A 22,126-nucleotide genomic window follows, 5' to 3' on the forward strand; every position below is an offset into this window, starting at 1 on the left:
TTTTGGCCAGTCCCCTACAGTCAGAGGGACAACTATTCTCTCCGTCTGAGTGTAAGGGGCTGTCTGATACAGCGGAATGTTTGGCTCCCCTGTTTTGGCCAGCCCCCTACAGTCAGAGGGGCAACTGCTCTCTCCGTCTGAGCGTGAGGGGCTGTCTGAAACAGCGGAGCATTTGGCTCCCCTGTTTTGGCCAGTCCCTTATGGTCAGAGGGACAACTATTCTCTCCGTCTGAGTGTAAGGGGCTGTCTGAGACAGCGGAGTGTTTGGCTCCCCTGTTTTGGCCAGTCCCCTATGGTATACGGTAGACATAGCATAGAACATGGATGTTTTATTTAAAGAACAATTCCTAACTTTCCTTATTTTTTTCCTACAGAACTGCCACCGTCACTCGGGAGCCTGAACAACCTCCTGAGGCGGAACCGGAACAGATCGCCAGCGCCAGCCCTCCTGTCCCTCATGTATCGGCTCAGGATAATCCGGGTCCCCTACCGAATCCCTCCGCTCATCAGAGGCTTTTAGGTTTTCGCCAAAATTTGAGAGCCCTGGTGAGCGGGCAGAGATCCGGTAGGCCAAATCGAGCTGATTATGCAAACCTTGTAGAGGTCGTTTCCGACGCTCTAGAAGGTTTTGCCCAACATCAGATGGAGTTTGGTGCTGACTTGATTCGCCGCTGGGAGGGGGGCGGAGTCGGCGTTTCAACGCAGCCCAAACTACCATTATGGGCTAAGCATGATCAGTTTGATGGACTCAATGACGCTCGAGCAGTTACATGAGTTTAAGATCATGCTAGAGAACGGGTCATGGGAAATTATGCACCGCCCCCAACCCCCACCCCCATCCCACACCTATCCCCCATCCCACACCTACCCCCCATCCCACTCCAGTGGCCAGTACCGCCAACCTTTCCCTTCCCACCCCCCCCGAGCATGTGTTACCTTCTCTTTCTTATTCTTCTCCTGCTCAGTATTTTCCTCCTACTTCTTTTCAAACTCCCTCCACCTCTACACATGCTCGGGTCCCCTCCTCATCAGACCCTTCCTTTCTCCACACCCCACAATTATGCCCTGCATCCTTTCCTGTGGCCCGTAGTTTCACCTCAGTAGATCGCCAGGACAGGGGAGCTACCATCGCCAGCTCCAGACCATCTAGTCCACGACAGTCCACCTCCCCTCACCATTTTCAACAATTATAGATTTTTTGTTTATATTTATTTTAGTTTTTTATTGTTAAAAAAATAAAACTTTATTTATACTTTACTCTACAAGCTGTGTCTTTCTTTTTATTGTCCTGTACAGGGTAACCTTGGCACTGCAGCTGTGTTGAAATAAAAACTACCCTAGTCTCACTACTGTGCGTTTATTATAACAGGTAGTTTTTATATCAAAACAGCATTAGTGCCGATGTTGTAATTAACATGACCATCAATATTGAGCTATCTTTTGGCTCTTTATTGATCGTAGACCCTATGATTGGCACATGAACAAGCAAATGCTTGTTCATTGTTCAATCTTGTGCCCTTTCATATGAGCCCTTGTGGGAGTCACGGTCCATCAGCATCATCAGGAATTCATTAATAAATTGTAATTTTACCGTTTAATGATTTTCCCGATGACGCTCTAATATAACTAGTGTGATTACCACAAGGGACACGCAAGGGACATGCAGTTTTTAAAAGGGGTATTCACATAGACAATGGGGGGATTTTGCTTAAATATGCCCCCATTGTCTGATAGGTGTGGGTAACATTGGTAGGACCCGCACCTATATCGAGAACGGAGCGGGGAGTACTGTGGCTGGAGGACAACAAATTTCCCGTGGTACGTCCACCACCAAGTGCTAATCCCCGCCTCTCCCATAGAAATGAATGGAGGGCGGCGGCGCAGTGCGACCTCATCCACTTTCTTGGCTCCGTTCTCAATATATGTGAGGGTACCAGCAGTGGAACCCGCACCTATAAGACAATGTGGGCATATTTTAGTGGTATGCCCCCATTGTATGAGATCAGAAAACCCCTTTAAAGCCTCTTGCACCCGACTGTATGCCCCAAGAGACATACGGTCCCTGAGCGGGCCATATGTCCCGTAGTAGCATTGATCGTGCGCACAAGAGTACACAGCATTATAGTGTACAATGATTCTGTGCAAGTCGAGCTGCCCGCGGGGAAATAGTCTTGCACTAATAGATCATATGAGTGCGGGACCATAGCCCAGTTTGCGGCACAACATGGTCAGCATCATGATGCTCTGTACTCCCGTACGCACGATCAGGGACATATTGCCCACTAACGAACACTATACATCTTTAAGGTCATGTACAAGAGTCCGAAAGGTGTGGTCCATTATCAAAGCCGGACCAACTTTGAATTTCAACAAGATAGCCCTGGAGAAATATAGGAGTATGTCAACCCTGGGGTTCTGAATACATGAAGATGGAGCCTAGAGATGCTACTTATTCCAAAACGGATCCGGATGGCAAAATGGAAACAAATGTGACAAACGGATCCGCAATACAGACGGATCCGTTTGAACGGATCCGTTTGAATGACTTCCGTTTGTCTCCGTTTAGTCAGTTTATTGACGGATCCATTTGAAATGCATTTCAAACGGATCCGTGAAACGCTAGTGTGAAAGTAGCCTAAGTCAGTCATCAAAATACTCAAAAAAAAATGATGTTTACATCATTAACACCTGTTTTGGGGAGGAAGCATATAAAAAATTTTTTATAATGCACAGGAGGGGCCCAGTTCAAAGCTTGCTCTGAGGCCCAGAAGACTCTAGTAATGTCGCTGACAGCATCTCAGACTACCTCACAGTCCTGTAGGAACTGTGGCTAAACTGCAGTCACACATCACAGTTTTCTGCCCTTATGGAGCCAAGCTAAAAAGCAGCCATCATGTTGAGCTTCTGGCTGGAGGGTCTCTTTAAAGACCATTTTTTCTAATCTGTTTTTATTTTCTGATTGTCGATTTTTTATTCTATTTTCTGAACATGATTATGGGGGAGGCCATCTTGCCTGAGCTGTCCTTAACAACATTTAGAAAGCATTAAGAAAACTGCTTTACGGCAGTCCCATGGTCCATAGACGCAATGGACAGGAGGAGACCTCATTGACTTTTATGGGAGAGTTTTCTAGGCATGCTCTGTGAGGTCATTGTACAAGGAAAGAATAGATAAGGTTTGACAATCACCTATTGTGAATGGAGGATCCTGATTTATCTGTACATAGAGGTGATATCATTATAGGCAGGATTAGAATGATATATAACTGCAGTAAAGTGATCTGTGCAGACCAAGAATCAGCGCCTATTATTAGGCTTAGTGACCAGTGCAAGAACTGCAGTTTTTTTTTAGTTTTTGTTTAAATATAGACATTGACATGGAAAATTGAAAATAACATAATTAAATATGTTTATAAATATGATTTAGACTACTTTCACACTTGCGGTAGCCTTTTCCGGCGGGGGAACAGCCTGCCGGATACGCGCTACCACAAGTCCACCGTGCTGGCGGAAGTCCTTAAACAATAGGTCATTTTCTGCCGACACATTATCTTTATGTTGCAACAAATTTGAGATTGTCATAAATATTTTACAGATTCAGCAGTAACAAGTTCTGTAATTACATTATAAATACAGGGCTGTGATTGTTGTGGAGGAGATGTACACCCTTAGAAAACATCTTTAAGAGCCTTTTTACTGATATATTCTAACTTCAGAATGACTCAAGTGTGCTGGGATTTACATGCACACTCATTCTCTCTTGCTAATAAAGTTGGTTCCTGAGTGACCTATACAGCCTAATAGTGAATATAGTCATTGAGAGGAATAATGGATACTAATTGGGTCCTCCAACCCTAAAGCACAAGACAGAAATGCTTGTAGCCGATATCACACTTTTCACAATGTTTTTCTTCTTTGGTGCAATAGCCACCCCAACATTAACATTAGTAAACATAACCTAGGGGGTTTATATTCCATTTTTTTTGCACCATATGAGTTTATGCAATGACAATAAACTATTCTGTTCAGAATGCATAAGTGTTTTATGTACTTTTAATTCTTGAATCCATAGTATATTTTTTCATTTTGTCTATAATAAAACCTATACTTTATTTGAATTGAGCTGTACCATACATTTTTCTGTATATTTGTTACTGGAGACATTGTGAAGCCCAACACCCCAACAGATGGCATATGGTCTTGGATAGATAATAGACAGGGTGAGAATACTTCTATATATTTTATAGTCTTTAGTGGCAGAATACACTTTTAGGTAAGTTTAGTTTCAGAAAATTACTGTTTCCAGATGTAAAATGTTTAACAGTGTGAACCTTTTCCTTTAAGATGACAGAATATTTACCTGGATCACACTTCCCATTTTAGATGCAAGGGCTGACATCGCGATACACAGTACTCCATAAAAGGCATCTAGAGAAAATGTAGGAACAAACCGAAATAAATTTGAAAAAACAAGACATGTTTCACTATTACTCCCAAATCGTTTAAATCAGTGATGGGGGTTAATGGAAACCTAGTCCTCAGTATAGACAGAATTCTCGCTAGAGGGATCTTAGGGGCTTACTGTATAAAGTTTTCACATGTATTGAACAAAATAAATAAATCAACAAAGGATTTCAGACAAGACTACAAACATTGATAATCACAGTCTTATGATTCTATTCTATGTACAAAACATATGCAAATAACTCCTATGCTCCCTCTAGTGGTGACTGGTGTTATTCAGCATTTTATAATGTAACTATACAGGGGATTTAGAGCCCTCTATCAAACAAACTGCAACTACTGGGAATGTCTTCTTCAAAGGGTTTTTCTAGTAAGCAACTAGAAACAGATCAAACAATGTTAAAAGTAACAACCCCTTGAAATCTTTACATAAAAGATTGTATTGTTCCTGCAAACTTTTAGAATCAGATAAAGCTGAAGTTGTACATGAAATGACCATGAGATTATTCATATAGTGTGGTCAAGTCCTGATTTTTTTTTACAACATTAACCCTTTCCCGGCCGCCTAATGTAAATATATGTCGGCAGTCAAGTATTTAAAGATGGCGCCTGCTCATGAGCCCAGCAGGCACCATAGCCGCCAAGTGCCTGGGGCTAATAACGTTGATCACACAAATTTAACCCCTGATTTGACCACAGCATCTGAGAGCTCAAAATTGAATAAAAAGGTGAACAAAGTCATACACACCCCAAAATGGTATCAATGAAAAGTACATATTGACCTGCAAAAAATTAGCCCCCACACAGTTCCATACACATAACTACAAGAAAGTTGTAGGAGTCAGAATATGGTGATAAAAATAGAAAACTAATTCTGTTTCAATTTTTTTTTCAGTATTAAAAAGCATGAAAAACTATACAAATGTGGTATTGCCATAATTGTACTGAGCCATCGAGATAAAAACGTGAATGCCATAAAAGCAAAACCCAGAAAACTTGACAGAATAGCATTTTTTTCCCCAATGCCACCTTATTTGGAATTTTTCCTTGTTTCTCAGTACATTGTATGCAATATTAAATGATGACATTAGAAAGTACCACTTGTCCCATAAAAAACAGGCATTCATATGTGAATGGAAAAATGAAAACGTTATGGTTCTGGGAAGCCTGGGAGTAAAAAATAGCCTGATCCTAAAGGGGCTAAACATGAAACTGTGTTAAAAATGCTGCAATTTTTGAAGCAACCCAGCTTTCCTGGATTATTTTATCTCATCCCTCTAAGCATGCTGAGCAAGATATACACAGTTCCAGTACTTTTCCAGACACCGTGGTGCCCCACGTACAAACAAATTAACAAAAAAGGACACCCCCTTCCACTATCACATCAGCTAATGACTTTTAAATGTCCAGAACCATTTATAAAGAGCATAAGAAAAGTGATTCAGACTATAAATATACATAAATCAAATATATATTGTACTATAAAACAGCCTAAGGACTCGTTCACATGACCGTTTCCCCTCCGTGCCCGTGGAGGATGGCAAATTGTGGTCCGCAATGCACGGGCACCGACCATGGGCCAGCCGCATGCGGATCGCGGACCTATTCACTTGAATGGGTCCGTGATCCGTCAGTTCCACAAAAAGATAGAGCAAGTTCTATTTTTTTGCGGTGCGGAGGCACTGAACGGAACCCCAGGAAGCACTCCGTTCCGTGCTTCCGTTCCGCACGGCATCTCCAGATTTGCGGACCCATGGTCGGTGCCCGTGCATTTGCGGTTCACAGCATGGGCATGGAGGGGCAACGGTCGTGTGAACGAGCCCTAATGTAGAGACTCACTCATTCCTTTTGACAGCCATGACAGCTTTCTTTCAGAGAGGTTGGTGTATGGTTTTATCAGGTCTTCTATAGTTACTGTAGCCAGTGCATTGATACTTGATGACACTGTGCTAAAAAAGCAAAATGTCATAGGTTAGAGGAAAAAAACATAGACATGAAAAGTACTGTGTGATCATTTGTTATGATATTGTTCTTAAATGGGTTTTCTGTGAGTTAAATATTGAGGACCTATCTCAGGACCTATCAAGATATGCATCAATATCAGACTGATGGGGGTCTGACTCCGAGCACTCCTACATTCATCTGTTAGAAGTGGCATATCACTCATCACAGGTGTCTTTGACTTCACTGCTGACATCATATGGCTTTTGTGCAGCTCATTCCCATTCAAATGACTGCACCTGAATGCAATACTACACATAGACACTATGTATGGTGCAGTGCTTGGTTTGCTCTGCAGCAGCTGTGGCATTCAGATCCCAACCAATCAGAAGTTGATGACCTTTCCTAAAGGAAATACCTTTAAAAGATTTGTTTTTATAAAAAACTATACTTTTTATAAAAACCTATACTGTATTTGAAGCTTTGTACTTTTTTTTCAATTTTAAAGGGAATCTGTCATCAAATCCATCCTATTAAAACCAGCTTACATGTCCGATGAGCCCTTGCCAGCTGATTCTAATGTTCTTGCTCCCATGTCTCTCTCTGGCCTTATTGCAGAGAAAACAGCTTTTTAATAATATGTAAATTAGTCCTTGGGTGCAACGAGGGTGGCACTCTTGCACCTTGTTGCACCGCTCACTTTCTACAGGCCGTGTCCCCACCTCTTTGACTGACAGGACCAGGCGTGTAGACTTATTCACCCTGGTCCTGAAGTCTCTCGGCAGCAGGGTTGCCAACCGTCCAGAAATTTCTGGACAGTCAGTAAAAATAGGCGACTTTTTTCCTGTGTCCATGAAAAAAATAGATGCATCCGTGATTTTTTTAGGCTGGGGAAACCTGACTAGATTATTTTGGAGGTAAGTATCATCATTTTACAGCTCACAGTAAATGCTGGTAATGAGTTCTTATTAGTATACTGAGCTATTGACATGTATTACTTATCATCTTTATCCTCCATTATGGTTTTCCAATTTGTCCGTAAAAAATGTTGGCTCTCTGTGATTTTGGGAGAAGTTGTCCAGGAAAAATGAAAATTCTGGTTGGCAACCCTGCTCTGCAGCACAATGGCCACTGTGTTTGGTGCATGCGCAGTACATGGGATGAAGCGCAGTGGGCATTAAACTGACAGTATTACAATAGAGTGGATATTTTTAAGATGAGAAAAAGCTGTCAAACTGATTTATTATTGTTATGGGACAAATGCTGAAAATTCAGCAATATCATTTGCCATCGTTATGCTGCCAGTTTGACAGGCATGTCTACATGTTGTAGTGTAGGATAGCAAATTTGAGACGTGAAATCCCAGTGCAATCCCACAGCATCTCATGCTGTATGTATGATGATTCACATAATGAATGCACCATTTCTGAACTTTTATTTTCCCTTAGTTCCTTTCAACTGTTGCATTTTCCATAGACAATGTAATAATATATTGAATTTATAAAAAGATACCATAATAGAAGGAACATAATACCTGGAAGTACTGTATGACTTGCTCACCTCAAAGTGCCACTATATGCACAGGCCACAAAGAGTCCAGGCACTCCAGGATAGTTCTGAAGAATGTCAAGCACTAAATATGGCATGAGCTGCAATAATAAAACCCATAGAAAGATATTATAACAGAAGCCTGACAAGGCCTTCACACGGTTGCCTTCAACTTGATCATAAGGTGAACCAACAGGTTTTACTGTGAAAGAATACAACCACCTGTAAGGATTAACTATATGAGTCACACAAGCGTCCTCCCCTCTAAGCCAGAACATAAAATAAGTTTCTGTTGAACAGAAAATGCTGAATGGGTGCCAAGTTAAACTTAAAACTGGCTGTTGAGTAAACTTTAACAAAGCAACAAATTAAGTGACTAAAAATGAATAAAATTAATAAATGGGAGTTAATTATTTTTTCACCGCTCTTCCTGAGTTTCCCAGCTACAAAGAATGGAGAGATCTATAAATTTTATCGTAGGTACACTTCAACTGTGAGAGACATAATCTAAAAAGAAATACAGAAAATCACATTGTATGTTTTTTAAATAATTAATTTGCATTTTATTGCATGAAATAAGTATTTGATCATCTACCTGTGACCTGTTAGTTTTTCTTTAAGAAGCCCTCTTACCCTGCACTCATTACCTGTATTAATTGCACCTGTTTGAACTCGTTACCTATATAAAAGACACCTGTCCTCACACTTAATCAATCACACTCCAACCTCTCCACCATGGCCATGACCAAAGAGCTGTCAATGGACACCAAGGACAAAACTGTAGACTTCCACAAGGCTGGGATGGGCTACAGGACAATAGGCAAGCAGCTTGGTGAGAAGGCAACTGTTGGTACAATTATTAGAAAATGGAAGAAACACAAGATGATCGTCAATCTTCCTCAGTCTGGAGCTCCATGCAAGATCTCACCTCGTAGGGTAAGGATGATTCTGAGAAAGGTCAGGAATCAGCCCAGAACTACACGGGAGGACCTGAAGAGAGCTGGGACCACAGTCTCAAAGATTACCGTTAGTAACAAACTACATCGTCATGGATTAAAATCCTGCAGGGCATGCAAGGTCCCCCTGCTCACGCCAGCACATGTCCAGGCTCTTTGAAGTTCGGCAATGACCATCTGGATGATCCAGAGGAGGTATGGGAGAAGGTCATATGGTCAGATGAGACCATAATAAAACTTTTTGTTATCAACTTCACTTGCCGTGTTTGGAGGAAGAAGGATGAGTACAACACCAAGAACACCGTCCCAACTGTAAAGCATGGGGGTGTAAACATCATACTTTGGGGGTGCTTTTCTGCAAAGGGGACAGAATGATTGCACCGTATTGAAGGGAGGATTGATGGGGCCATGTCTCGCAAAATTTTGGCCAACAGCCTTCTTCCCCCAGTAAGGGCTTTGAAGATGGGTCATGACTGGGTCTTCCAGCATGACAATGACAAATAGACCTGCACGATAACTCTTTCAGTACTGAATTCTATGGCAAATTAAGGAACCCTTCCCAACTGCTACTTGCCTGAGCAAACAGGGTTGTCACTTTATGTAGTGTTTGGATTGTTCTTTTTTGTAATTCTGCTGACTGCCTATGAACTTATCTGCTTTGAATATTGAATGAACTCTGACAGCCTTGACCTTCTGCTTGATCAATTTCTGATTTTGCTTCAACAAATTGGTTTCTATTCATGTTAGCTGTTGTCCATGGATTCCACACCAGAGGACCGGATCTCTATCTGTGGCAAGCCAGAAGATGTAGTATCCAGGCAAACCTTGTGTCCTGACCCTTTCTTTAAATTAATTCCAAGAGCCACATCCCGCACAATTCTAGGTTATACACAAATTAGTACACATATTCTGTACAGTTTCCTAGTACAAAGCCACACCATCTCTGTGTACTACTCTACACACTCCATCAGCTGGAACTGACTGACATATTGAACAGTAGAAAAAATGTTGAAAAATACGTCTGTATACATATATGGATAATCCACTGAATCATGCCACTAAAATCTCTATATGAAATTGGAGGCTAAAGGAATTACAACAGAGGACCCTCTATGGGAGACAAGTTCGTTATAATATCCATGTCCATGATGCCAAACTCCTTGGAGACCTCCAATGTGATCACAAAATTGTTCTACGCTGAGACCAACACATTAGTGGAAAAAATAACTGAAAATGTACATAACAGGAGCTATTACAGTGGTCAACTGAACATAAGTCCTACTGCCTCCCCTTTTTCGAAGCTATTTACCTTTTAATGAATCCTAGAGTAATTTATATTTATCTAATTAGGAAGAGTTATTATGGCAAAAGAGAAGATGTGTTATCTATAAGCTACTGTTTTTATATGATTGGTGCATAAAGAGATATACACATGAAAACAATTTGCTTCCTTACTCCTTAGCTAACTGGAATAAACATCCCCTAGAATCTTAGATTAAGCTTCTTTTCTGTACTACAAGATTATATCTGGAGTTGTTGTACTAAACCCTACTTTTTAATGGACTGTTTGAGTGTTGGACAAGAGCGGACTGGGAACTTAAAGTGGCCTTGGAACAAAAACTAAAAGTGTCCCCATGTTGTAGGCAGGTTCAAATAGACAGAAGGCAGGCCAACATAAGCAGGGAGGGATAACAGAAGTAGAAAGGGCAGCAATACAATAGTGCAGCACAAGATACTGCCCCCGCAGAACCAAATACCACAGAGCAGCACAAAATACTGCCTCAGTAGAATCAAATATCACATAGCAACACATAATACTGCTGCCCTCGCTGCAGTATTCAACTGTATCACCATCCTGAGGATGGCGATAAAGTTGAATTCAGGAGGGCACCTGTGGACGCTGGCCAGGTGCATAAGTACCTTATGCTCCTAGCATCAATTTGTTATGTACCCAGCTGCCAACCGTGAGGAAGGATTGGGCAGCCCCAATCATCCCACTGGAAAATTTCCCTGTAGGGTCTATGGTCAGTCTACCCCTGGTGTTGGAACTTTTTTATTACACAACTTTTCTGTGTATCTGGCATCCCTCCACATCTCCTCACATACATGTTATCAAGCAGGATTATCCATAGTCTGTTAAGAAGCCAGTTGAAAAACCCATTACCATAGGATTAAGAAATACCTGGTCAGGAGCAGATACACGGTCTGAGGTCCAAGGGTCACAGTCCTTATATACTGAGAAAAGAATAAGGCCTGCCAACACAGCACAAGCAAGAATTGCCCATAATCCTATCAGATTAATGTAAAGAGCCCTAGAAGATTCAAATAAGAAAGAGATTAGGACAATTTACAGAATAGCAATGGGGACCATGGGGTATGCTTAAAATTTAATTCAAAACATCCTACTACTCTTCTAACATGATGCCAACAATATTAGATTTATATGTGACTAAAATGTCAAGAATATCAACATGAGGAATGTCTAAAATTGTCCTGGACATCTAGAATTAAAAACATGCCTGAGTGTATCCTAGTAATAAAGTAATTTGCCCTTCCCTTTGGCAACAAGAAAACATTCCCCCATTTTGCTCTGATAGCGAGGGTCTAAAAGCATAGCTATTAAGTAATCATCAGAATGCTTGATGGTAAAGATGCGCCTGTCAATGCATAAGCAAGCAGACAGCTTGCCATTCTCACCAGCATATGAGTGGACCCAGTTCTGTCATCATTATCATCAGCCTTATCCTCCTGCACAAGAGACTATTCCTGCACCTCCTTCTTCAATGGCAGCTCCTCATCCTATTCCTCCACTTCCCAACAGCTACAGGGTAGTTAGTAAGATGCATAATCTGTTATTCTGCCTTTACTTGTTTGCATCTGCATTCATATAAATATCATGGGGATGACAACGATGATGCTGTAGTTGTCTATACTGACAAATCTGCTGGCTATTTCAAAGGGTCAGAGTATGCAACAGGCATCTCTGATGAGCTCCCACTGCCTAATCTTGAAACAACACTTGGTCCCTGCTGAGGTTGTCTGGTGCATGACAAAATCATTCACCGCTTTATGCTTCTCGTTCAGATGAGCTAGCATAAGCAAGGTGCAATTCCAGAAAGTTGGAACATCACGGATCAAGTGGGGCAATGGCAGACCGCTCTATTGCTGCAACTCCAGCATGGCCACAATGTTCCAGCCATTGTTGCTGACCACCTTGCACAGTTGTAGTTGGCGGGGAGGCATCCAGCAGGATGTTTACTGCATTTTAGCAATTGATGGGTTGTGGCTACTGTCAGCTCTAGCACCACATTGGCAACGCTTTATTTTACACATATGATAGGAGTGAGGGGGAATGGGAGCAATATCCTGCCCTGCTTCTCTTGGGGACTTGAGGATGTCCATGGAGGAGGAAGTGGAGGAAGCGGATAAGTGACTGGGTTGGGAACTAGACTAACACAAACATGGAGGTGTCAATAGGACCTGGTCTTTTGCTGAAGTGCTGCCTTACTGCAAAAAAACGATTGACTTAGTAGGCCATGGAAGTCATATACTGGCCCTGTCCGTAATAGCTGCTCCAGGTGTTCACGGTGACAGGCACCTTTTCGCACAGAGAGAATTGCAAGGAGCAGCCCACGTTTACCGTCATGTGACAGTGCAAGTCAGAATGTATTTTTTGGAGAGAAAATGGCAGCTAGGTATCTTTCAATGAGCCTGAGTGTACTCCATCAGCTCCCCAAATGCAGCATAATCCACTAAGTGGTACGGCAGCAACTGCTCCACCATTCACTTGACCAGGTTGGAATTAAGCTGCTGGGTGCGTAGAGTCATTTTCTAGCTACACATTCTGTTATCGATAGCTGACAATGGAGCAGAGTTGGAGGTGTAGTCTGAACAGAAGAAGAAGTAACTGATAATGATGATGACACTGCTCTGCATATGGCCGCTGCAAAGTAGACTGGGAGAAGGAGGAAACTCTTATTGTGCTAGCTGGTAGTCAGTTCTATTTTCCCTCTGGATTAGGTGATGCCACTTCATGTGCTACAATAGAGCTGTGGTGTCAATGTACAGTACAGACCAAAAGTTTGGACACACCTTCTCATTCAAAGAGTTTTCTTTATTTTCAGGACTATGAAAATTGTAGATTCACACTGAAGGCATCAAAACTATGAATTAACACATGTGGAATTATATACATAACAAACAAGTGTGAAACAACTGAAAATATGTCATATTCTAGGTTCTTCAAAGTAGCCACCTTTTGCTTTGATTACTGCTTTGCACACTCTTGGCATTCTCTTGATGAGCTTCAAGAGGTAGTCCCCTGAAATGGTTTTCACTTCACAGGGGTGCCCTGTCAGGTTTAATAAGTGGGATTTCTTGCCTTATAAATAGGGTTGGGACCATCAGTTGCGTTGAGGAGAAGTCAGGTGAATACACAGCTGATAGTCCTACTAAATAGACTGTTAGAATTGGTATTATGGCAAGAAAAAGCAGCTAAGTAAAGAAAAACGAGTGACCATTATTACTTTAAGAAATGAAGGTCAGTCAGTCAGCCGAAAAATTGGGAAAACTTTGAAAGTAAGGGCTATTTGACCATGAAGGAGAGTGATGGGGTGCTGCGCCAGATGACCTGGCCTCCACAGTCACCGGACCTGAACCCAATCGAGATGGTTTGGGGTGAGCTGGACCGCAGAGTGAAGGCAAAAGGGCCAACAAGTGCTAAGCATCTCTGGGAATTCCTTCAAGACTGTTGGAAGACCATTTCAGGGGACTACCTCTTGAAGCTCATCAAGAGAATGCCAAGAGTGTGCAAAGCAGTAATCAAAGCAAAAGGTGGCTACTTTGAAGAACCTAGAATGACATATTTTCAGTTGTTTCACACTTGTTTGTTATGTATATAATTCCACATGTGTTAATTCATAGTTTTGATGCCTTCATAGTCATGAAAATAAAGAAAACTCTTTGAATGAGAAGGTGTGTCCAAACTTTTGGTCTGTACTGTGTGTGTTAGGAAAGCTGTGACCTTTGGCTGCAAGGCATGGTCACAGCTTCTGAAGTGACATCCACATCATCCTGCTGTGACTGAGAAGAGGAGTAAGCCATCCAGTCCACAATTTCACCCTCTTTGTCTTAAATAGTGTTGAGCGCGAATATTCGAATCGCAAATTTTAGTGCTATATATTCCTATTCGCGAATATTCTAATCGTGAATTTATCGCGAATGTATAGCGAATATCGGCACTTACCAACATCCCTAGCTTCTGATGAAGCCATTTTGAGCGAAACCCAGGTCGGGCAGAAGCATTGACTTGTGTTGATTTATTGTTGCGCATTTTATTCTATTTAAATGTGAGTATAATAAACCATATTTATGAATTTTAAAATACGGATTTTTACTATGGGAGCAACATTGAACCATCTGTAGGAGGCACAACGAGAGAAACCGTGCAGAGGGCCTACTAGTCGGCTTTCTTTTAAGGCGCATATTCTACTTATACACTTGTGAGTATAATATCGAGAGGAGGAACGGCTGGTTGTTGCAGTGCTTCACTATGTGCGTGTCTTCTCTAATATCTCACAGGATGTTAATGGAAAGAAACGCCTAACGAAGCAAGTGTGTGCTTGCTGGAAGTCGGTGGAAGACGTATATCAGTCTTATTGGCTTGGAGTTTTGCGCGGCCCCTTTGATATATGTACTTCAGAGACAAGATTGGCAGTATCCGGCAGGAAATAATATCCCAGTCCCCAAATAATTTCAATCCTCCTCCCTCCAATTCCTCCACATGCTTTCTCTTCTCTTTTGACCCTATAACAGAGGAAGAAGTCTCCAGGCTTCTCTCTTCTTCTCGACTCATAACCTGTAGCAGCAGTGGCGTACCAAGGGGGGGGCGGGGGGGGCGGCCCGCCCCGGGTGCCACTCACAAGGGTGGTGCCATGACGAAGTCACCCCTCCATCCACTGCTGCGACGCGACTCCGCCAGGCGCCGGCTTCTGTGGAAGGATTATTGCGGCGGCGCGCAACATGACGTCACGACGCTGACGCCGCGCCGCCTTCACGGATCTTTTAAAGAAGCGGAAGGATCCATTACCAGCGGTCGGACGGAGCCTGAGGCATCATCAAAATGTGAGTAAATAATTGTGTAATTAATGGGTGTGTGTGTGTAATTAAGGGAGGGGTTTGTAATTAAGGTGGGGAGGGAGGGGGTGTAATTAAGGGGGGAGTGTGTAATTAAGGGGGGGTGTAATTAAGGGAGGGGGTGTAATTAAGGTGGGGAGGGAGGGGGTGTAATTAAGAGAGGAGGTGACGTGTAATTAAGGGAGGGGGTGTAATTAAGGGGAGAAGAGAGGGGGTGTAATTAAGGGGGGGGTGTAATTAAGGGAGGGGGTGTAACTAAGGTGGGGAGGGAGGGGGTGTAATTAAGGGGGGGTGTAATTAAGGGAGGAGGTGTAATTAAGGGGAGAAGAGAGGGGGTGTAATTAAGGGGGGGGGTGTAATTAAGGGGGGGTGTAATTAAGGTGGGGAGGGAGGGGGTGTAATTAAGGGGGGGTGTTATTAAGGGAGGGGGTGTAATTAAGGGGAGAAGAGAGGGTGTAATTAAGGGGGGGTGCAGGATTTGTTCATTTTATTGATGGGGATTTGGATTTTTTTTCTTTTTGGTGCAGATGGAAAGTGATTTTTTTAAGGGGGTGCAGGTTTTTATTTTATTAAGGAAGGGTTAAGGGGTCTATTAAGGGGTGGTTAATGGGTTTTATTAAGGGGGGTTAATGGGTTTATTTCGTTAAGGGGGTGTGCAGAGGTTTATTTTATTAAGGGGTTTTATTTTGTTAAGGGGTGTGCAGGGGTTTATTTTTATTAAGGGGGGGTTAATGGGTTTATTTCGTTAAGGGGGTGTGCAGGGGTTTATTTTATTAAGGAGGGTGCAGGGTTTTACTTTATTAAGGGAGGTTAAGGGGTTTTATTAAGGGGGGTTAATGGGTTTTATTTAGTTAAGGGGGTGAGCAGGGGTTTTATTTTATTAAGGAGGGTGCAGGGTTTTATTTAAGAGGGGGCAGGGTTTTATTTTATTAAGGGGGTGCAGGTGTTTTTATTAAGGAGTGGGTGCAGCCGGGATTTACTTTTATTAAGGGGGTGTGCAGGTGTTTTTAATTATTAATGTACTATACTGCTGTACTCGAGTCGGGGGACATCGCCAAACACAAATATGAGCGTTTTGAAAACCGTAAAAATGTGTGATTTTGATACCAGTGAAAAGTGCAGATTTTGTCAGAATGCAAAAAAATAAATAAAAAATGTGAACACTAACTATGCCCACGGTTTGTGACTACTAAAAAATAGTGGACAATTTTAAATACCCTAGATTGTTTACTTTTACAAATGGCATGTCAAGATGGGAAATTTAAGACTGATATCGCACTAACCAACCCTGGCTAGAACCAAAATATATTAGATTTTTTTTTGCAGAAAACACCAATATGAAGCGAAATCGACCAAGCGGGTCTCAGCAGCGAAAAATTAAGAAGGCAAGAGAAAAGTCAGCTGAGGCGATGTCTGGATCAATTTTAAAATATGTTGCACCTTCAACATCTACCGCAGTAGGAGAAAGTGCTGAAGACATACAGTCTGGTGATGTTGCACCTTCAACATCTACCGCAGTAGGAGAAAGTTCTGAAGACATTCAGTCTGGTGATGTTGCACCTTCAACATCTACCGCAGTAGGAGAAAGTGCTGAAGACATTCAGTCTGGTGAATCCAGAGGTGAAATGCCTGAAGTATCTTCTCAAGAAAATTTCTATGTGAACGCGCAAGAATTGGAGAAGATCGTTTTAGCTTCAAGCGGTGAAAGTGATGTAGACGAAGGAGATGCCAGCAAAAGCCTGCATCGGCAAGAATCTGATGATGATGAAGAAGAAAAAGAAGAGGAGACTGTACGACTGTCAGTTTATTCTGATGTTGCTGCTTGGCCAGTTCCAGTTCCAGATGTCTTAAGAGTGGACCTTATTAAGAGGGGAAGTGAACCTTTCCAAAATAGAGATGGGCCATTCAATCCTGTTGAAAGACAAGGAGAGAAATCAAAAGGGAAGAGTCGACAGCTGACCACTGCATGGTTCTATAAGGCTCTGCCTAATGGCGAAAAAATTCTTAGAACGTGGATGGTGTACTCTCCATAAAAACAGAGTTTGTTTTGTTTCTGCTGCAGACTTTTTGCTGTAGATGACAAACTAACAGGTACATCTAGTTTTGTTACTGGGTTTCAATTGTGGTGGAAGCTGAACCCAAAGGTGTTTGATCATGAGGCTTCTGAGCAGCATCTTACATGCTTGGAGAAATGGAAGACCTTGAGAGCAGGATTGAAGCTACAAAAATGCCTTGATCATGTCCATCAAACAACAGTGGACAGAGAGAAAAGGAAATGGAGGGATATTTTGCATCGCCTCTTGGATGTAACTTTGTTTCTGGCTCACCAGAATCTTCCTTTTCGTGGTCATAGAGAGACCATGTCATCAGCAAACAAAGGAAACTTCCTGGAATTGATAGATTTGCTCTCAAACTATGATCCCATTTTAAAAGAACATTCCATGCGACTGAAACATGCTGTTGCATCTGGAAAGAGAATGACTTCCTATTTCTCTCCAAAAATTCAGAATGAATTAATTTGTCTGTTGGGGAATCACGTGAAGGACAAAATAGTGGCTGATATCAAGAAAGCAAAATACTTTGGGATTCTTTTTGACAGCACCCCTGATGTGTCCCACACTGATCAGATGTGTGAAGTGATCAGATATGTTCATATTGAAGGTGACAAGGTTGAAGTAAAAGAATCATTCTTGAGCTTCTTTCCTATTGCTGGAAAGACTGCTGCTGAGCTCACAGAAAATATCCTGCAACATCTGGAGGAAGATGGACTAGACATAAGTCTTTGCCGTGGTCAAGGATATGATAATGCTGCAACTATGGCAGGGATTCATGGTGGTGTGCAGGCAAAAATAAAAGAGATTAATCCCAAGGCTTTGTTTATGCCATGTGCAAATCATTCCCTGAACCTCTGTGGGGTGCACTCATTTGGAAGTGTTGCTTCCTGTGTGACCTTTTTTGGAACATTGGAGAGAGTGTATTCCTTTTTTTCGGTTTCTACACATCGTTGGGAATTGCTGATGGAGAACTTAGGTGTGACAGTGAAAAGACTTTCCCAAACAAGATGGAGCGCTCATTATGATGCTGTGAAGCCAGTGAGGGCAAATTTTCGAAAAACTGACTTCAACCCTTGAAAAACTGTGTAATCCCGAAGAAAATGTGGACACAAGAGGATCGGCTCAGATGTTGCTCTCTGCCGTATGTGATTTTTCTTTTTTGTGTTACCTTGCTTTCTGGTGTGAAGTTCTAGAAGAAGTTAATATCACACAGAAGTATTTGCAAACAGTGGGACTCACTCTTGAAAAGTGCATTGTGAAACTACAAGGTCTGAAAGCTTTTCTTGCAGATCAGCGCAGTGAAATAGTGGAGAAGGCCATTTGTTATGCAACTACTACGTGTAAAGAAATGGACATTTCTATGGAAAGTGAGGGAGAGTAAAGCTCCGGAAATCAATGCCAGGAGAGAAGGCAAAGGACGCTGGTCTCACATTGCCAGAGGAAATGAAAAGGGCTATGTTTGAGTGCCTTGATCGTTTTCATCACGAGTTGGAAATTCGTTCTAAGGCAATTGAAAAAATCCTTTCCATATTTGCTGTTATTCAGCCAAACACTCTGGTAGTTGCAACAGAGGAAGATATTCGGAAGTATACACCAAAATTGACTGAGATTTTTGACGAATTCTCCAATGAAGACATCTTTATGGAAATTGAACGTCTTCGGAGGCATTTGGAAGCTGCCAAAATCAGTGTGGAAGAAGCAAAGAAATGGACGGTATTGCAGTTCCTGGAGTTCATTGTTAAATGGGATTTTTGTGAATCTCTGCCAACTTTGTCACTGTGTTTAAGATTCTTTTTGACTCTCTGTGTGTCTATTGCTTCATGTGAAAGAAGTTTTTCCAAATTAAAATTGATAAAAAATTTCTTTCGCTCAACCATGAGTGAGACAAGGTTGACAAATCTGGCCATACTTTCCATTGAGCATGAATATGGAAGGCAGATTAGCTTTGATGAAGTAATCGATAAATTTGCAGAAATGAAGGCTCGAAGGCAGAGGATGTAAATCCTTTCAAATTACCTCGGCCTAATAGACTGAGTGGTCACTTTGGATCTGTGTTTTTTTTGTTTCTAGAAAGCTGTTCAGTAATTATTTAAGTTTAATTTATTTCCAAGTTAATTTATTTTTCACAGTTATAGTTTTTTCAAGTTGATATAGAGCTTACAAATTTGTAATAAAAATTATTGAAAACATTGAAAAAAGTTTGTGCATGTTTTCTTAACTTTCTTGGGGGGGGGGGGAGGGCCAAACAAAGGGTTCGCCCCGGCTGCCAAATGCTCTAGGTACGCCCCTGTGTAGCAGTAATCCTATTCCATCACACCTCCTCTAGTCCCTCTCCCTGGCTGTCATCACTCACCTAACTACAAGTTTTAACCTCTCTCTCTCTTCTGGTATCTTTTCCTCCTCTTTCAAACACTCTATTATCACCCCACTACTAAAGAAACCATCTCTTAACCCGACCTGTGCTGCTAACTACAGACCTGTTTCTAACCTCCCCTTCATCTCTAAACTCCTTGAACGTCTTGTCTACTCTCGCTTAATAAGCTATCTCTCTGAAAACTCTCTTCTTGACCCCTTACAATCTGCCTTTTGCCCTCTTCACTCTACAGAAACTGCCCTTACTAAAGTGTCTAACCATCTCCTAACAGCAAAAAGAAATGATGACTATTCGCTATTGATTCTGCTGGATCTCTCTGCAGCATTTGATACTGTAGACCATAAACTCCTCCTCACCATGCTCCACTCAATTGGCCTTAAGGACACTGCTCTCTCTTGGTTCTCTTCCAATCTCTCTGGCCGCTCTTTTAGTGTATCATTCGCTGGCTCTTCTTCTCCTCTTCCTCTTGATGTCGGCATTCCTCAGGGCTTAGTACTAGGTCCTCTACTCTTCTCCCTCTATACAACCCCCATCGGACAGACTTTCAGTAGATTTGGCTTTCAATACCATCTCTATGCTGATGACACCCAACTATAAACTTCATCCTCTGACATCACGCCTGCTTTACTCCAAAACACCAGTAATTGTCTGGCAGCTGTCTCTAACAACATGTCCTCTCTGTATCTAAAATTGAACCTCTCAAAAACTGAACTTCTTGTCTTTCCCCATCTACTAACTCACCTAAACTTGATATTTCAATTTCGGTCTGCAGCACTATCATAACTCCTGTGCAACATGCCCGCTGTCTTGGGGCCATATTTGACTCTGATCTTTCCTTTGTTCCCCATATTCAATCACTTACATGCTATTGTCGTCTGCACCTCAAGAATATCACCAGAATCCGCCCTTTTCTTACGGTGGAAACGGCAAAAACTCTTGTTGTTGCCTTGATTAATTCTCATCTTGACTACCGCAACGCATTACTAATCGGTCTCCCTCTCAATAAACTCTCCCCCCTTCAGTCTGTCCTAAATGCTGCAGCCAGGCTCATCTATGTATCCAACCGCTACACTGATGCCACTAGTCTGTGCCAGTCACTTCACTGGTTGCCCATCCACCACAGAATACAGTTCAAACTTCTCACCCTCACCCACAAAGCTCTCCACAGTGCTGCACCTCCATACATCTCCTCCCTCATCTCCATCTACCACCCTACTCATGCTCTCCGTTCTGTTAGCGACCTAAGATTAATAACCTCCATAATTCATACCTCTCATTCTCGTCTTCAAGACTTTTCTCGAGCTGCACCTACCCTCTGGAATACTCTGCCTTAAAAACACATATTTTCAGGCAGGCTTATCAAGCTACCTAAAATGACTTTCCCCAGACTAAACCTTTCCTCAACCAACTCCTATGTCCTAAACTCGATCCTCTAGTACAGTGGTCCCCAATTGCCGGGCCGCGGCCCAGAACCGGGCCCTGGAAGATTGTTTGCCGGGCCGTGGCAATCAGGGCCGTCTTTAACTGGGAGTTGATCTGAGGCATTGGGGGTCTGATATGAGGTCTGATTAACATTGGGGGGCTGGTCAGACCTAAGGTGTAACTGAGGTGTAATGGCAAATATTTGTTTCTTATTGTTCTCCTCTAAAACCTAGGTCTTATGGGCTGGTGCGTCTTATAGGGCGAAAAATAAGGTACAGTGCAGCAGAGACCCTAGTCAGTTTATATAGTTGTTATATAGTGTTATATATTTTAATATGCACCTTGTGTTTTGTTATGCGCGTGAATCAGTCAGCGCCACCCAGCACCCCCTAATCCCCGCCCACCCCCTAATCCCTGCCCCAGAACCCACCACCCCACCCGGTCACTGAGAAAATTGTCTTTCATGAAACTGGTCCCTGGTGCAATAAAGGTTGGGGACCACTGCTCTAGTAGTCCCAAACCTGAAGCAGATCGGCCGGCACCACTCCTGTCAGTTCAATAATGGCTCAAATCCTACTTATTACAATCAACTACATTATGTGTCACCCCCAATTCCTCATAGATTGTAAGCTCTTGCGAGCAGGGCCCTGGCTCCTAGTGTTTCAGTTGCATATTAGCCAGTTACTTTTGTTTCGTACATGAATCCTATGAATTTGTAAAGTGCTGCGGAATATGATGGCGCTATATAATTTTTTTATTATTATTATTATTATTATAAAAATTTAATGTTTGCCGTAAAATGTGCTTGAACTATATGTTCAATAACATATAGAAATGTTTTGATTGCAGTACTCCTTTTGCTGCAACTACCCATTATCTTGCAGTAATATGCAATGCATTTAATAACACAGGAAAAATAATGGCGTTATTGCCGTAAAATGCTTTTGCTATAACTGAACGTTTCTTGTAATAATATGCAATGCATTTAATAACACGGGTATAATAATGACTTAATTTCCGTGCAATGTTTTTTCTATAAGTAAAAGTTAACTTGCAATACCGTGCAACAGCTGTATTAAATACACGACTGGGTGACCAGTCCCTCACTCCTTCAAGTAAAGCTTTCCCTGATCAAATTCCCTAATATCTACCCAATTATATGTCCCTATTCTTTCCCTATAGTGTCCTTAGTACAGCTAGATTACTGGCTTGTGTCTGCAATTGCTTTTTGTC

The 22,126-nt window shown here is 42.1% G+C and overlaps 1 protein-coding gene across 1 annotated transcript in view; it reads right to left on the reverse strand.

The window, feature by feature from the left end:
- Window positions 1–22,126, reverse strand: part of LOC120978832 (sodium-coupled monocarboxylate transporter 1-like) — a 74,169-nt gene that overhangs the window by 27,980 nt on the left and 24,063 nt on the right. Inside the window, exons 7-10 of the mRNA XM_040407206.1 lie at window positions 11,091–11,220; window positions 7,965–8,053; window positions 6,303–6,412; window positions 4,360–4,427 (exon numbers count right to left, since the gene is read on the reverse strand). Coding sequence (XP_040263140.1) covers window positions 4,360–4,427; window positions 6,303–6,412; window positions 7,965–8,053; window positions 11,091–11,220 — 397 coding nt within the window. The remainder of the gene's footprint in view (window positions 1–4,359; window positions 4,428–6,302; window positions 6,413–7,964; window positions 8,054–11,090; window positions 11,221–22,126) is intronic.

Source organism: Bufo bufo, chromosome 1 (assembly GCF_905171765.1).
Source record: "Bufo bufo chromosome 1, aBufBuf1.1, whole genome shotgun sequence".
Taxonomy (NCBI): domain Eukaryota; kingdom Metazoa; phylum Chordata; class Amphibia; order Anura; family Bufonidae; genus Bufo; species Bufo bufo.